Source organism: Harpia harpyja, chromosome 11 (genome assembly GCF_026419915.1).
Source record: "Harpia harpyja isolate bHarHar1 chromosome 11, bHarHar1 primary haplotype, whole genome shotgun sequence".
NCBI lineage: Eukaryota > Metazoa > Chordata > Aves > Accipitriformes > Accipitridae > Harpia > Harpia harpyja.
Genome location: NC_068950.1, coordinates 33,870,375 through 33,888,944, shown reverse-complemented (window position 1 = coordinate 33,888,944; position 18,570 = coordinate 33,870,375). Strand labels below are relative to the sequence as shown.

The 18,570-nt window shown below is 39.6% G+C and overlaps 1 protein-coding gene across 6 annotated transcripts in view; it reads right to left on the bottom strand.

The window, feature by feature from the left end:
• Positions 1 to 18,570, bottom strand: part of ST3GAL3 (ST3 beta-galactoside alpha-2,3-sialyltransferase 3) — a 192,103-nt gene that overhangs the window by 130,434 nt on the left and 43,099 nt on the right. Inside the window, exons 3-5 of one of the 6 annotated variants that reach the window (XM_052800781.1) lie at positions 17,048 to 17,095; positions 14,902 to 15,036; positions 5,497 to 5,539 (exon numbers count right to left, since the gene is read on the bottom strand). The exons of 1 other annotated variant lie outside the window; for it this stretch is intronic. In XM_052800781.1, coding sequence (XP_052656741.1) covers positions 5,497 to 5,539; positions 14,902 to 15,036; positions 17,048 to 17,095 — 226 coding nt within the window. Of the gene's footprint in view, positions 1 to 5,496; positions 5,540 to 14,897; positions 15,054 to 17,047; positions 17,096 to 18,570 lie in introns of all 6 variants that reach the window. 4 more of the 6 variants (XM_052800780.1, XM_052800782.1, XM_052800783.1 and 1 more) reach the window with 4 other exon arrangements.

The following is an 18,570-nucleotide window of genomic DNA, read 5'->3' as shown; positions in this document are numbered from 1 at the left end:
TCCCTCCATTTAGCCTGTGAGACACACTCTTACCCCTGCTTAGGCAGGATAGGAGATCATTAGGACTTCTCTCTTCCTTTCTTTTTTCCCTCTCAGGATCGCAGGAATACAAAAAGACAAATGGGAAGGAAAACAGAGCAGAAAGAAAACCCACAGCAGCAGGCACAGGGAAAGTCCAGCATTCCAACACATTTATTGCTTATTTTTACAGTGCTTAATGGCAAAGTACCACACATAGACACAAACAGTTTCAAATGAACCTAGAAACAAAATGAGGAGAAGGGGCTCTGTTTCAGTTCTTCATTATTAAAGCTCTGAAGTTAAGAAATTTCAACAAACGGAAGTAACCCAATCCGTGTGTTTCCCTAGCCCAAACTCCCTCCATTTTTACGGTCTTTTCAAAGTCTAGATCAAGTTTCGTTTGAGTTTGCAGAGTGAAGGTTGTTATTTCTGGCTTCCCCACCCACCCCCCCAAAAGAGTCAATTTCTTTGTCTTTTCTTTTTAAAGCAAAGTTTGAAATTATCATGAATATTCAAAAAATCTTTGTTGCACCTCCCAAATCTACTCTATAATATTGGAAAAACATATAAATACACAGTATCACAAAATATCTAGCAAAGCACAGAGCCCACTGGAAAAAATATTCCTCCTTTTAACTAAGTACTGCCTAAAAATTCCCAAAGTACACAATATAAAACATATACCATATATTGTATTATCGTGGTCAACCATACTGATCTCAGAGTCATTTTTCTAATTGAGAGGGGTAGCATTTTTTTTTTACCTGTTTCTACCTTTAAAAAAAATTTACTCTCTCTTTCAAGTTTATGCATTATAGTACCCACTTATCTTTTTGTTTAAGTGAAGAGTGTTTCCATTAAGCTCAAGCACATCTTCTAACATGCGCAAAACTTCATGAGGGAGTGGTTCTTCCCCAGTCAAAGTCAAACCCTGGGACAATTCCTCCATCATTCATCAGCTGAGATTTTACCATTCCAGGTTTCGAGCTGACTGTGGCAGCAGGTGAAAAGATCCACCATCACCCAAGAGGAGCTTTTTTTCTGGCTGGTGCTTAGAAGCATCAAATTGCCAATCTAACTGCTAAAGCACCTTTGAAAATAGCTTTTGAAGGATGAGTTTGAAATGAGGACAGAAGTAGCGGTCACTAGCTTCCACCTCACCAAGTAAATGGCACACCAGCAGAGTTAGGAAAGCTGGTATAGAAGCATAAGGGGAACAATGCAAGGGAAAAGCCCCCAGATCACATGGATTATTACAAAAAAGGAGCTTTTCACACACAGAAGACAAGTGAATCTACACTTGTAACATGCCAAGGCATACTCAAAATAATTGTTAAGGTGACTAAACCAAGCATTTACAGAGTAGTAAGTGACAGAATAAAGAATGACCATGCAACCTTCAGCTGGGCCCACTAAATACGCATTAAGATACAGTCTATAATTAACTACATGATCATATGCTGATCCTTCTACAGAAATCTCACATAATTCAACACAAACATAGATTCTGCTCAGAGAATGATTCAGAATTTGTAGTAAATGAGACTCTTGTTTCTAGGATCTGGCCAGCCTCAAAGAACTACTACAATATAAATGTTTAATAATAATAAAAGCATGCAACCCTTTACCAAGCACAGATGTTAGAAAGCAACTGCAAATCTTGGCATTTGGTGGCACCTAGTAATCCACTGGCTGAGTCACTAATGTGACTGATGGCCTTAAGTTGTTCAGGAACTATTGGCCCCTCCAAGAATTAAGACCTGTGAATCGTAACACATTTTTTGTATAAGTACTTTTCTCTACACAACCAGTAAATGTTGGATTTTATTCTTAAAGGTTTCAAAATGGTATGTGGCTCTGCTGCTTGGGAAACCTCTTTACCTGGGAGAAACTGATGCAACTGGCCTGTTTCTGTACTTCATGTATATTTTGTTTTGATATTCTAATTTTCGTAATGACATAATGGTTACTGCAAGCATAACTAAAAGATAAACTCCTCTTGCAACAGATCTTTTTCACTGGTCTGGTCCTGAGGAGTCTTAGGTCTTGTTTTGATTAAGGAAACAACTAATTCATAAATTGTTGCCTACAGATGTCCTCAGCTTTCCATTCATCCTGTATTTCACTTACAATCCCCACCCGGATACCATCCTGCTTTTTAAAAGCTAAAAGACTTTTCAAGGAAGAGTTAGCCTAAGCACAGGCAGCAGAAAGGAACCATCTTCCTTCTTGATATTCTCCTCTCTGACAAGCTCAGAGCAACAAGAATTCTGGTCAGAACCAGTCATTTCCATGAAGCATATGTACAGTATCTTTAAAACTGACCATCCCCTTCCAGGTGAGATTACTGGCCACACCAGCCTCCCTAATGCTATACCAAGGCATGAATCACACATACGTTCCCACAGAAAACACTTCAAGTAATTCTGACAGATTTTCCCTCCAAAAGTTAACAAGTCTAGTTTCATTACCATTTCTATGAACTCAAAGAGAACCAGTGAAGAGAATCATTACATTGCTGTAACCCCAACAGACCAGTGAAGAGAATCATTACATTGCTGTAACCCCAACAGAATGTATTATACCTGAGTAACATGCCCTGGACATCTACAGGGTAGAGGACACTAAAGTAGTAATACATGAAAAAATTAAATATGCAAAGGCAAATGGACACATTATTATTTATTCATGTCAAACACTTTCCTATGTATCATGTCATTTAAAATGCGAGTCAGAGCACTTAAGTTTTAATGCAGATCTACCTTTGTAGAAAATGTTAGTCCTCCATGTCATCAGTTTAAATGACATCAACTAACACAGCCAGGAACAGATTTTGAACAAATAAAAGATTAAAGAAAAAAAGAGAGAAAACTCATTGTTGCCCCAAGTGCTTCAAGTCACACAAGCCTCTCACATGCTGTCAATTAAGTGAACCCTATAAAGTTATGATCTATGGCAAAATTCCAACAGAACGTTTATATCACAACAGACATAATTAAATTATTTCTGCCAATAAAGTCATCAGTGCAGAACATATTACCCCTTTCACCTCTAAGCAATTTTTTTTTAACCAGAAAGTGCTTCTATGATGGTACCATCTTGACTGAATTGCAGAAAGCATTTCTAACCACTAAGTTCCACAGAATTCAGCGTGTACTTAGAAACATATTTGGTACCCTGAACACACATGGTGAACTTGTGGAACAGCAGCAAATTCCTCTAGGCTGTCACCCATTTTTCTTTCAAAATTTATTTAGTATGTTTTATGGTATTTTCAGCTTTTTTTCTGTCTCCCTTGCTATTGAAAAACAAATAATCATAGAATAATTCAGGCTGGAAGGGAACTCTGCAGGTCAACAGGTCCATTTTCAAAGCAGGGCCAGCTTTACTTCCACAAAAGAAACAAATAAATAAACAACAACAACAAAAGGAAAAAAAAGCAACAGAAAAAAACCAACCTAAAGCCAACAAAGGACAATTACAGTTAAAAAAAAAAAAAAAAGTAATTTCACCTTAGTACTTGCTTTTTTGCTCCTTAACTTAATCTCATAGTATTTATTTTATTCATACTGATTTTATTACAAGCCTTTCCAGAAGCTAACTTCATGGCTTTGAAATGCACACATGCACATTTAGGGTGCTATATAAATATCTTTTTTTTTTTTTTTAAGTAGTCAACAAAATCTTTCTTTAATCAAAAATAATGGAGGGTTTTTATCATGGGGAGGTTTTAATAAAAAATTCTAGGGTTTTGGAAGCCCTCCAGCAGGTAAAAACTTCACTTGGCCTCATACTAAAGCATAAGAAGGAGCAGGCCATGTCTCAGAAAGCTGTAATTGAAGTAGATAAGTCAGCAAAGAAGAGAAAAAAATGTAACAGAAGCTTGAGGGGAAGGAAGATGCAATGGGACTTGCTAAAAGCAACAAAGAAAAGGACAATGAACACAGAAGGAAGAATAGAAGCACAAGACTGAAGCAGTGGTTTGGACACAGCACAGGCTGGTATCCAAAGCTGGTATGCCAAAAGCGTGCAGACAGTCAGTGGGCATGTTCAATAAATCGGACATTACAAAATACGCAAGGTAGTCTGGAAAAAAACAAAAATCTGACAACTTAAAAACCATTTTTCCCTTATGAAGACCACGATGTTCATTCAAAGGTTACTTACCCACTTCACAATTTTGGACTAATCTCTTTGCTTTGACTTCTACACGTATAAATTAAAAATAATGTATCATCTCATCCTACAGTGTTGTAAGGGTACATACGCTATTGCCTCTAAATCACAAGGATGTCCCAATACAGAAAATTCGATAAAGAAAATTGGTAACTGTGCAACCAGCGTGGGTTCCAGATAGCATGCAACAAAACCCACACAGAACACTACATTAAATGAGACCAGAAAGAAACCTTGTCCAGCTATTCATGCAGTAAACGCCATCCTTCCTGCACACCGAATGAGATAGAGCCTTAAGAAAAAAAAAAAAAACAAACCCACAATATTCCTTCTTTCTCATATGTGTTCTTCTACAGCACCTTTTTGCCAGATGAGTTACAATAGCTGAGTTTACGTACCCAGCTGCTCCTGTAAAAGAAGCTCCTACCTTGTGACTTTCATTTCCTGCAAACAGCAGTTCCCAACGCACTTACGAGGCTTTTATTTCATTATGGAAGCTCCCAAGCTGCTCAGCAAGACTAAACTCAAAACTTTAATGTTACACCCTATAAATACAATGCAACTTTCTAAATCTTAAGAAAGGTTTTTATATTAACATGATATATTGTACAGGGGGTGCATCCTCAAGTCATTCAAAGCCACTAGACTGCTTCCGTGCCTTTTTAAGTAGTAGAGGCAGAAGGTTTTTAGTATTCTTTTTGCTCCCAATACAATTTCCACAAGGCTGTTGACCTCAGAAACAGAGTCGCTAGTGACCCCTAGTGTTAAGTTGTTCAGTGTCAATTTGACTGATTTATGGCAAATAGCATGATGAGTATCACCCTTCTTCAGCACGTTGTTGTTGACATAGCAAATGGTAACTGCCTTGCGCTGAGGTTCCTTCCACTCCAGTTTACAAACAAAAATAGTAGTAACCATTTTTAAAGAAACAACTGGAAAGGAAACAAACTTCTATGCACTCTAGTAAATTGCAGACTGACATTCCTCCTGCTTTCTACATTTTTCCTCATTTGGAAGATTAACAGTAGGATATCTAGAGCAGACTGACAGTCATGGCTTCAGGTGGACATTTATAGCCTCTTGATCAGTCATTAAAGAATTAATGACAGTGAACCACAATCCAAGCTGGCCAGCAAAGCCTAGTGTAAGGAAAGAAGTCGTAATTGCCAGGTTGATGCAGGACTTGGCTGTCTCGGGTAGAAGAGTATAGTTCAGTGAGCCAACTGCCCAGATGACATAAAAGTTGCTTACAACAGAAATCTGTAGCTACAGAAACAAGAGTCCTACTGTTCTACTTACAATTTTGAGTCCAGGTTCAGGAGAAAGCCCAGTTTGTCATATTCTGGAAAACAAAAGCAAGGGACACAATATCATAAAAACTGCAAGTGTCTCCTCTGCAAAAGGCACCAAAAAGCAGCAAGTGCTTATAGAAGGCCAATAATTATTTCTAACTGAAAATAGCTATATTGTCATTTCCAATCACTAGCAGCTGTTATCACAGTTTATCGTTACTTCAAGGTATTCCCAAACTAACATTTCTGAATCTCCAGGAAATACTAAAGCAAGAGAATGTGTGGGTAATCATTAATTTAGAAATCACTAGAATTAACCAAGATATCTGTAGTCATAAAAACAAAGCACTACTGAAACCACGCATACAGTGATATACAAAGTTTTCCTGCTTGCAGTAGAAATCATTTTCCCAATAATTTGTATGACAAACACTCCTCCTAGGTCCTGACGTGGTAAAGCTTTGAAATTTTTCTTAGTTCCTTGTGTATTCCAACCTACAACTTTGTAATCAAGCAGCTCTTCAAGAGAAAGTCACTCACGGTGGCAAAAATGCTTCAAGTTCAGCTGATGTTGTTCAATATAGGAAACGGCAAAGCCACCATTTATGCCACCAACCTGGAACAGCTACAGAAACAAAGTTATCACTCAGAACATCTGTAACTCCTGTATAAAGTAAGCTTTGCGTTCAGCATCTCTGAATACATTGTGGTTTTGTACATCAAATACTTGATCCAAAAAAACAAAAAAACCCCTATTAGAATTCACAAGACACACAAAAAAACCCAAAAGGTGTAGTATCCTTGCGTTGCGTTAAGCTCACGGGCCTCCTCACACTGAGAACCACTGGGTCTCACTACCATACAATAAAAAAAACAATACAGAGAAGTAAAAGATAATCCCTCCAGAGCTTCATGATCAGGACATATTAATACAAACAAGAAGAAAAAGAATTCTCATAGCCTTTTAGAAAGAGCTTAGTGGAAATAGAGAATTTTGCTTTCCTTATGAAACACCACCAGAATTTCTGCTGCAGTCGTTTACCTAACAAGATCAAAAGCTTTTCATGCTATCACTTACTGGCAGAACAGGAAAGCCTAAACATGTACCTAAGACAAAACGATTGCACCAGATAGGTCAGCATAAACTGTGCCATTGATTTCAATCCCATTAAGATTTAATTCCCGAGCCAAGGGAAGAATTAAGTTTAACATGACTTAGGTAACAGAACTCGCAGAACATGTGTGCACTTGATATTGGCACATACTATCCGTTCTCTGCCAGCACCCACGTGCCATGCACCATCCCCATTGTACCTGATGTTAGAAATGCACCCGTGCATCTCTCCTCCACCTTCCACATACTGACAGTTGTGTTTCCTCCATGTGCTGCCTGCCTTATAACTTCCTCCCAGTTTATTCCTCCTACAACAAATGATTTCCTGTCCAACCTTACCTCCTCCGCATGTAGCATCATGCATAGGAAGGTATCCATTCCAGAAAAAAAAAAAAGCCTTCCATTTTTATTAACCCTTCCTCCTTCCGAAACCAACATCCACACTGAGCAAACAGCATCAGAGATTTTTTTTTATTATTATTATTATTATTATTATTATTATTATTCTTTTTTTAAAAACATCCACAGGCACTGACCAACCTGTCATGAGTCTTATCCCATTCGAGCTAACATTCACTTCTTCCCAACAGGAAATACAAGAAAAGGAAATGAAATAAGAGATACATCACCTCATAACTACAACATCCTGGACTTTCTACTAACTCAGCACTTCATGAACTTTGCAACCAAAGCACCAGAAAACGCACAGATACTAAACGCTAAATGCTACAGATGACATACCTCCATTGCAGTGTTTCATAAGATTTACCTTCTGTTTGTCGCATACATTTCATCTTCCCTAGGTTTAAAGTGGTTATTTTTGATGTTCACTGATGACTACTAACAGATGTATAAAGTAATCTTGTAAAATTATATATGTCAACTATCTTCCAACAGGCACTTTCTAAAAAAATGTATGAAGTATAACAACACAAAATAACATTTCTGGTTTCAAACTAGAATCATAGAATAGAATCACAAAATCATAGAATCGTTTAGGTTGGAAAAGACCTTCAAGATCATCAAATCCAACTGTCAACCATGCCCACTAAACCATGTCCTGAAGTGCCTTGTCTACGCGCTTTTTGAATACCTCCAGGGATGGTGACTCAACCACTTCCCTGGGCAGCCTGTTCCAATACCTGACAACCTTTTCAGTAAAGAAATTTTTCCTAATATCCAACCTAAACCTCCCCTGCCACAACTTGAGGCCATTTCCTCTCGTCCTGTCTCCAGCCTCCTGACAGAAGAGACCAGCACCCACCTCACTACAACCCCCCCTTCATGTAGCTGTAGAGAGCGATAAGATCTCCCCTCAACCTCCTTTTCTCCCAACTAAACAACCCCAGTTCCCTCAGCCACTCCTCAGAAGACTTGTGCTCCAGGCCCCTCACCAGCTTTGTTGCCCTTCTCTGGACACGCTCCAGCACCTCCATGTCTTTCCTGTAGTGAGGGGCCCAAAACTGAACACAGTACTCGAGGTGCGGCCTCACCAGTGCCCAGTACAGGGGAACGATCACCTCCCTGCTCCTGCTGGCCACACTATTTCTGATACAGGCCAGGATGCTGTTGGCCTTCTTGGCCACCTGGGCACACTGCTGGCTCATATTCAGCCGGCTGTTGACCAACACCCCCAGGTCCTTTTCTGCCTGGCAGCTTTCCAGCCACTCTTCCCCAAGCCTGTAGTGCTGCATGGGGTTGCTGGGACCCAAGTGCAGGACGCAGCACTTGGCCTTGTTGCACAGGTGTGTTCTTGATTTTCAGTAAGGTGTAAATTATCCTTTCAGGCTGTAACATCAAACCAGAAGCATCTATTCTCCTTCCTCTCGCTGGCTGGTGAAACATTCAAACTACTGCAGGCAGAGAAATGTTGTCCTCACCACGGGCCATCTCACACTCACTGGGACTTCTAGAAGTCACAGCGTTACTATTGGCTTGAAAATGAATCTCCATCATGTGCTGCCCCCCAAGAAAGACACTAGGAGCCTCTAAATAACAGATGAAAAGTTAGATTCCTTTTTAGCAAAAATCAGTCTTGTTAACAGACTTCCAATGTCATTTAGCTGTATCACTACAAATACAGGGGCCAAAAGTCACTGCGACACACAACAGTGCAGCTCATGTGCTGGCTGGAAGCAGTCTGGATTCACAAAAGACAGATAAAACCCCAAATACCTGGAGAGAGTCAAACACACATAGCCCAGCTGCAGGAAAAGGCAATCCTTACCTGGAGTTATGTATTTAATTTAAAACAAAATAAAACACAGACCCACTAAATCAAAGACAAGTACAACCGAATCTAAAATACAGTATAGTCAGGGTGTGATGATTACAGGAGATGGACTGAGCTGATCACACAGCTCACTGCTAGAGAAAGGGGCAATCCCACTCCTACCCTTTCATCCTTTGAAAATACTGGCTGCAAGAGCCTACTTTGGCACTCATGTAACCTCTTTGTGCCCTAACCTACAGGTTGTTTTCACCTCCCATCACCTTAGTTTAAAGCCTTACTCACCAAGCTGATACACACAAACATTTCTTCTCTTTTTCATGCAGTGGGATAAAGAAGTGCTAGAACATTAGAGAAAACTGAACAAAACAGCTAGGGAGAACAAGGTAGAAATACTCCAGCATCTCCACCAAGAACTAGCTTGGACCAGCTGGCCGTGATAATTGCAGTGTGATGTTGGCCTCTGCCAACATCATCATGATGACCCCCCCTTTAGGGGGTCTCTGCACTGAAGCACAATGCAGAGCTACCAATGGATGTGGTTCTGGAAACTCCGTTCAGATCTAACCAGGGTGGTAGGTCTGATCCAGCTCCAGCCATGTCTGACCCCCCAATCTCCAGACAAGGCATTTATATGGCTGTGGGGAATAGGATTTTTTTTTTTTTCCGAAGCCAAAAATGAGTGAAGGTAATAAAGAATTTATTTTGCAAGATCGTGGAAGAATCTGAACAAGGCTTTACGTTTTCAGTCCATAAGATACTAAAAGGCCCGTGAGGTATAAAAGCAACAGTATTAAAAGAGAGCAAGGCAATCTAAGGACCACACTCACTTGTGCTAGGAAGCTACACATCTCAGCTGACAATGTGGTACAGTAGTGTACAGAAGCACAGAAATGAATGAACATGGGAAATGAAGTTTCATCATGCCCTGTAAGAACAAGAGGTCTTCTTAGGTCAGAAACAAAATGCATTTCTACATTTCCAGGAAGATCAGAATTGAGTAAGAATATAATAACTGACAACAATTTCATAATAAAGCATGTAATTAGGATTATATGAACAGAAGTACAGCCAAGCATAGCAATTTCTATAAATGATGCAAATCCTGTGCCAAATCCAGTGCTGGCATTAGCATGGAAATTTCTCCCAAGTATCCAACAGAAATCCAGCTACCAGGCAGCAAGTGAGAAATGCATTGTTGAATGTCTGTAAACTCCATGCAGACCACCCAAAAAGCCATAAAGCACAGTGTACAATATCCATCAAGTTTTCAAACTGCATTTTGCATCTGTAGCCAATATAGTATATACAGGCAAAATGGGCAAAATTTTCCCCTTACGCTACTAATCTGAAATCAACAATCCAGGAATTAACTTGGCTCACTGGTTTTAACCTTCCAAACTACCCATAACTGATTTCACCAATGACTTGAGTACTATTCCTTTAGCAGCTAGCTACTTAGAAGCACAGTACAAATAACTTTGCCCACAGAAAGAGAAAATTAAACTTTTTTTAAAAGATGGTCTATAAGCGGTTCGAGCACTCTCTGTGTTTAACTGTTAATTGCAAGTACAGGAGGGAAGGCAGAAGGTTCAATTTCAGCTATTTTATTCAAAATGTTTGTGTTTGTCAAAGAAATCAGTATGACACTCAGGAGACAGAAGTCCTATCAAGAACAGCTCAGACCACCCTGATACATTTCATCCTGTCCAGTGCAGTTTGGTCTCTGCGGAACTGAGGCTCCGACTGAGCTAAGCCTTGGTCACTGTCCACATGCAAGTTCTGTATCTGTGGCAAAGGCCAGGTAAAATGACTTACCCTGCAATGAAAAAGGTCAAACACCTCACATTCACCTTGGACTAAGAAAACACATATGGACAGTTATAAAAGTTCAGCTGATGTAAAGCAATTCTGCTAGAACTCAGGAGACAAGAAAGAATTAATGAAAAGAAGTCATATGCAATGAAAGGACAAAAGAAAGGTTTTCTTCCAGGGTTAAAAAAATACTGCTCAGGATTACTGAGCAACAATGAAAGTACTAGACAAACAAGGACTTAATGTTGCATCCTTTCCTTAGGATTTTCACTTTAACCTCTTCAGTGATGGAACTTACTGATGAAGGCATTATTTTCTGACGCTATTTAAATAACTGGAAAAAAAAAAATAAAAAGAATGTAAAGCCAAGTTCAGAACGGGTGAAGCTGGGGCCACCTGGGCTCCTCAGCACTGTACTGCATAGACTGCATGCACGTCTATATTCCAGTTTCCTCCTCACCCCCATTTACTCTTTTGCATACAAGTTTAACAGCCTTTTTCTTCAGGTTGTCCAAGTGACATCAGGGAGAACCCCAAATATACTGGTAAGACCAAGCCCAGTCCTTGTGCCTTTCCCTGCTCTGTAAAAATACACAGAAGAAACAGAACTGATATCTGTAAAGATAACTGCTTAGCCCTTGCAGCCCAGTACTAGAAGCACGCCTCACCAATCTACGACTGCGTAGAACTATCTGCCCATTTGACGTTTCCACCACGTGTGAAAAAAAATTATTCTTCAACACCTTTTAATGTAGTCTCACTTAGGCTTCCTTTTTTTCTGGGGAGCAAAAGAACTTTCTTAACAATACTACTCCTCCAGCAAAACTTGGAATTTCACATCTATTAAAAATGTTCATAGACTGTGCAAACTGATCTAAAGATACCAATCCTGCTGCACCAAGCTCAATATTCATTTTTCAAATACTGCACCTGATGAATACAGGCATATTTGATGGAAACGGATACACCAAGCACTATCAGCACAACTGAAATACAAACCTGTGAGTTCAAAGAGGGCAAGAGAGAAATCTGTCTCCAGTCTCAAACCCCTGCGTGCCCTGGTGACACCTAAAATCACGAGGATACTACTTATTGTTTCAGATTTAGCAGCAAAAGGAAGTAATTTCCAGCTCTATACCTTCGAGGTGTTTTTTTTCCCCCCCTGTAATCCCTGATGGGGGCCCCCAAAGACATCTGGCCCAGCTTTACAGCCTGAGGAAAGCAATACACCAGAGGGGTCTCCTTCATTAGACACTGCAACTACATTATTCATCCCCCAGGCACAGAAAGAACAAATAAGCAATCACTTGCTGATAGTGCTGTATGGGTCATCCATCAGGAAAGTCTTTTCCTTGCTTGTCTTACCTCCAAAATAGGTATAGTAAAACAAAAAAGAGGTCATTCAAGCATATTACATTTTAAAAGGCTCTGGTTACCTTAACAGGGACTATAAAACTCCTTACCATTTTTTTCCTAAAAAACCCTATAGCAACCTCCAACAGCAGAAAAGCAACTGACTGCTTTAAGCTGAATTTATTAAAGACTCTAGTAGGAAGATGAAAAATTTCCTCCTATGAACTGCATATGCCCTTTTTCGTTTCCAAGGGAGACAAGTGTTTAAAGCCAGATTGCAACCTTTGCTAAATAAACAGTTGTTTCATTTACTACCAAGTATCCACTTGGCTAATGGCATTAATGCTGCCTGAATCTTCTGGCATATTCTTTATTTTAGAAATTGTATCGTATTTCCTAATAAAAGTCAAGAACAATATTAACAAAACAGTAATCTATATTGGCTTTTAGTGACTTACAAGATGTACTGACTTGATGCAGAGAGATGCCACATGATAAGAGAAAAATCCCATTAAAATATTTTTATTTCGAGAATTCTTTAAGCCACATCTTGGCATTTGCACCTCAACTCATTCACAGCTGTATTTTCAATTGAAGGAACAGAGCATTAATAAGAAGACAGATGATGATACTGAACATGCTGGCAAAGTCACATAAGGACTATGCAACCGATACATGACAGTCACTGGCAAAGATTCAAGCAGCTCCCACAGTCTACAGCTCAAAGAAATAAAGAATGAAGAGAACTTCATTAATCAAAAATGAAAAGGGAAAAGCATTTTTGCAGAATAAAGCCACTAAAACCAGCAGAAAAAATATATAATCTTTCCCATTTATTTTCTACTTTACAGGAATGGAGAAAAATGCAGCACAATAAGTTCACCTCTCCTTTCCCATCACTACCACGTAGCATTAAGACAGTCAGAAATGCAATTAGGGGGAAAAAACCCCAACAAGAAAAACCCAACACACTAGAACCACATCAGCTCCGACCGTAAATTAAAATTGTTTTCCTGAAACCAAGAACATCTACCAGAGTCTCACAAATTCTATTAATTAACATAATATCTAAATTACCACTAACCTAGAAATCTGGGAAAGATCAGAGTTTGTAACTGTAGCCACCTATACTACCAGATTCTCACTGAGAAAGCCAAAGAACAGCAAGTGATCTTCTGCAAGTCACCAATGTTTTTCTCTCATGCTGGGAATCTGTCAGTATTCTACCAATTTGATACCTGATGATTTCAGTTATATTCCTATTCCTGGCCTCCATCCATACCACTCTCCATCCAAAATGCAAGAAAATAGTCACCAAATTCACTCTGGAATTGTATTTAGGAGGACAGACATAGGGTTCTTTGCACCCTTCACAAAATGGTTATCTGAGCACCTTCAGCAGCTGAAGGAAACAGAGAAAGCTTCCTTAAGTTCTCACAGTTTCTCCCAAAATGGTTAAGGACTTTAGCATAAGGAATTACTAACAGCAAACTCCTAAATAAGCATGGATTTAAACTCTCAGACGATTACTTCACTATCACTGTGAACTCAGCATGTGGAAGCATGGTCTTGCATGTGGGCTTTCACAAGCACATGAGCCACAGCAGATATGCTACTCTAAACCAAATTTTGAAAGCTCCATTTTCTTTGCGTAAGTCAAGCCAAACCTTTTATAAGATTTAAGAATTAAATTGAAAAGAAAAAAGCAACAACAACAAAAAAGTTAAAATATTCAAAGAATTTGAGCAAGACCTAGATAATGCTTGGTTGCTTGAGATGTTAGAACTACTGCATTTTAAGCCTGCAGTGAGAACAACTGCTATACAACTGGTGGCCAGTACTGCAATCAAAGATGTCTAACAGTGTAAGCCTACAGTCATAATGTATTTAGAACCTCAGTATTTCCAGCAAGCACATTAGCAGATGGGAATGTTGCACATTCAATGCGCTCTTATCCTAATGAGGCTTAGAGAAGAAAAATTTAACTTGCTTGCTCTCAGACACAGGAGGTAGAAAAAGTCTTGAACAAAAATAGCAGGGGTATAAATCTGACTTTCAAAGTTCAGTGTTTGATTTGCTAGCAACGAAGTAAAACAAAGCAACCAGAGAAGCAAGAGGGGAAAAAAAAAAAAAGAGTACTAGCTGTCTACGGCAAGTGAATGAAATCTAGGTCTCCTCAAACACCCTGTGTCCTGCTTAATGTTTCCCAAGTTCAGAGCATGACACTCTCCTTTCTGAAATAGTTTCAGCTGAAACACTGGCGTAGACATCACATCAAACATTTATCTTTGCTGCTCAAACTTTCTTTCAAGGGAAGGGGCAGTCGTGAAGAGAATCACAAAAGCATCTGGACTTGTGAAGGCTAGACCACTGCATGAACCTCAGACAGTTCAGTCTCACTCCAAGCATATTTGATTCTCATGTCCTCTAGGCTAATAATCTTCTATGAAGCAGTACTTCAAGCTCCATAGCCAAATGATCTTCTGAGCACTCAGTTCAGAAAGTTTATCCAGAATAACATAGAGAGTGTCATTAATCTGAGATACATTAGGACAGATTTCCAGCCTCCCTGAAAACTGAGATTTGCATGTGGGACAAAGAGCTAAGGGGAAAACCAAGATAAGGACAAACAGTTGATTCAAATAAAATACAGAAGCTTCAACAAGACATTGCCCCTCACATGGCACGATTAACAATTACAAAAGAGCAATTCTAAGAAGCTGTTTAATAGGCAAATATAAGTCAATAAGTACTAGTTGTGAGCAGCATGAAATCTTAACAGGGAGACTATTATTCACAGCTGTTTAATTCTGACTAATAAAGAAAAATGTATATGTATTTTTATGTTTCAAAGTACGTTGCTTTAGTCCCTTCTTACCCCAACCTGAAACATCACCTACTAGGAATGGCTGGGCCTGGAGCTGCCATTGTTTCTGTGAGTTCTTTCTGGGCTCTGTCTTTTCCTGGGTCTGCAGCAAGGTGAGATGGGATGGACAGCGGAAGCACAATAGCCACAGTTTTTCTCTCTCTCCTTCCTGTTCAACAAGGAAAGCTATCCCTCAGTTGGATAAGCATCACACATCTTGACATCTTATTACACATATCAGTTCAGAGCAAGTTAAAGTTTGCAGCACAGTGAGTGCAGAGTACTAAATATGAAAGCAATAAGCATACAGCTCTCTTGGACATTTCTGAGCCTCCCTTCTCAAATATATGATTTTTCTTCAAATTTCTTCAATGAAGAAATTCAATCTTGTTGCAGTGGAAGGGTTTACAAAAGATCAAATTTTACTGTCTTACTCCTAACCAAACCAAGCCTGAGTCGCAATATAAAAGCAGAACAAAGACCAGTGCTTTTAAAACAGACCCAGGCAGGCCATTAGCTTACATTAGCTTGTCTCCCACCCTCCATATTAACATAACTCCGAAAGACACAGAGCAGTTGAACTATATTTTTCATAACTAAGTTTACCACCCTATTGGTAGTATACATAACATTTATGATTAACTCCACAGATACCCTGCACTGGAAGCTATCCACAGGGTTAACTGTTTTCACATCAGTTAGAAGCCAAAATAGCATTAGGACAAAGAAAATCCATAGTAGGTAATATTTAAAAGTTTTACTCCAGGACAAATTCTGGTCTTAGCTGTACCAACATCAATCCAGCACAACTCTAGTGTAGGTATGCTGATGCAGACATACTCAGCTGTAATCAAAATATTTCCCTGAATTTTACTCACAGATTTCGTATCTCAAACCTATGTAACCTCCCCCCTACTTTTGCAGACTAAAGAAACCATCACCCAATACAGAAGGAGGCAGGCAACACCACACTTCAGTTATGACTGATATTAATTAGTAGAAGGGAGTTAACCGAGGGTCTCTTCCCCCCATAAATACAACAACATATCCACTCCGCACTCAGCACCCTAGAGATACTCCCACATCAGACCATGCACTCACAATAGATCCATTTCTTCATAGAAGTTTTAGAGAAGATGCAGGGAAAGCAGAAAGCATTTGGGGTGTCGTAAATAAAGCAAGTTACTGCCACTAGTTCGGGGGTTAGTAAATTGGAAATCTGAGTTCAAGCTTTGCTGTTAGTGTCAGGCAGCAGGCTCTCTTTCAAAGTGTGCAGGCAGAAGACAGGTGCTATGTTGGAAGGCAGCATGTTCCCCCTATCAACCTAGGAGGAAAGGCTAGTAAACAAGATAAAATATAAAACTTTCACTTGGATTATTTTTACTTTTCTGCAAGATAGTAAATACCCCCATCTTTTAAGTGTTAAGGGGTTTTAAGTTATAAGAGTAATTCTTAGCCTTTCCCCTGCACTTCATGTATCATTATACATACGCTGTAAACTGAATTTCATCAAGTATCGTGCTCACTATGGTGTGCCTTGGCTACAGCTCGTGTGTTACACATAGCCAAATGGATAGTTACTGGTTTCATGAAGTGCCCCCAACACAAAAGAATTTTTGATTTCTGGTTCAGTTTAATTGAAGGCCATACTCCGGTTCCAAAGGAAATTAGATTGGGCAGGATTCGCCCTGGGGTTCGATAATGCTGGTTGATCTCCACCCAAAAAACAGTTTTCAGCCCTATTTGTTTAGCTACGACTTTTCGCCTTCTCCTTCCTGGAAGCATTCCTGATGTCTTTCCCCAAATAACTCAACTGTTTGTTTAGCTGAGAAACTCTCCTAGTAGCATGGAACAGTTTTTCTTCAGCTGGTGGATGACATCATCTTAATGCCTTTCACATGAGAAAAGAAGCACAAACCACATCACTAACGCATGTAACACATCCAGGTCATATGCCTTGCTGGGTAATGGAAGGGGTCCCACATGTTAATCCTCATGTCGCACTAAGACCCTTAATACTTCCACTACACTTAGGAAAGGACCTGTTTACCCACTTTGGCTAGATGGTTGATTCCCACAAAAGTCTGACTCAGTGACCTGCCTCCCAACATGGCTACCATGTCCAATTAAGTAGAAGCCTTGTCACAAGGTGGGAGATAGAGAAGAAGGCAATGTTGTACCTGAGCCTATTGTATGTCCAACGGAGTCAAAGGAAAGAACCACTGAATCTGTAACACAAGAGTACAAGTTCATTTTCCCCTTTTTCTTAGCACCATTTCTTGCTGTAACATTTCTTGTTATTTTGCTTAAACAACTCCTTATGCTCCCTTCCACCAGGAAGCAGAACAACTTCTTCACCAGCCAGACAAACCAAAAGGCATCCAGCAAAGGCAAAATGCTGGAGTATGCAACAGATCATGATGTCATTACCCAATGAAGTAGCTACAATTTATTGAAAATAATTTCATTTTATTCCCAGTAAGCTTGGTCAACCTTTCCAAAACTGAATCATAATATGCTTTTGACTGCTAGACTGGAGAGCTTTTCCTTATCAAATGTATTATCAATATTTTATCCCCACTTAAGGGACTCGCCTGTTACAATCAGCTCTTCCCTGACACTGTTTGCTAAGCCCAGTATTTTGTGCTCCTTGAAGTTCTCACTATGTTTTCCACATTTTTACTCACACTAGTGGCTCCCTAGCTAAGTGCATTTCAATTTATCAATATCCTTCACCTTTGCAGCATATGTGCCACGTATCAAGAAAATATAACCTCTCTACTCAAGACCCTTTTATTTTGCCATCTGGGGATCACAATAGTGCTTTTATCCATGATCGCAATGACAACTCTTGCTCACCAGTTAACGCTCAATACTTTTAGTCACTGTTTCATATGATGAGGCACACTTTGCTTCAATTATGGTTCACAGTTCCTAGTTTTTATATGTGCAACTTGACATTTGGCCACATAGAAACCCTTACTGCCTGCTTGCACTTAGCTCACCCCATGATCCAGACCCCTTTATTAGTCATTAATTTTCTTCATATACCACTCTCCCAGCCTAGAACCTGTTTGCAAAATTTATCAGTAATAATTTGATGTTCTGTTCCAAGTGGAGCTGCAATATGGTACCAGGCTCAATGGTGGGGTTTTTTTCCAGCTTTATTCTTACTTGAAACAAACCAACACTTATTTTGGAAGTAAGCTTCCTGGTTTGCCATCCATTTTGATGCCAATCCCAACTGAAGGAGAAACTCTACTGAATTCTACTCCACCACCAGTGGAGCAGAATTGGGCCCAGAACTTAAAGACAATTTGTCAATGGGTAAAACACAGCAAAGAACAAACCACCTTGATAGGATTAACAATTTTATGGAATGAGCAGCTTTAAACTGACAGCAATAGCAGAACTGCCTTTCATCGTCAGCTAAAGGAAAAGATTGAATCCCTTAAAGTCTCTCTTTGTAACTTAGGCCTCAGATGTGATCAGCTGATCAGACATCCTTTGCAGCACCACAGCAGCTACCTTGGTGCAAGCCCTTAGCACAAGGTAAAAAGCCAAAGTACAATCAGTTTTAGCGTGCTGAAAAGAGGTTAAGCTCCCGCTGCACCACCTTACATTTGGGCAGGCTACAGTCGCAGACATTGACATGAGCCCTTGGCTTTTCTATACTGTATATCATCCTCGTGCTAATTTTCCA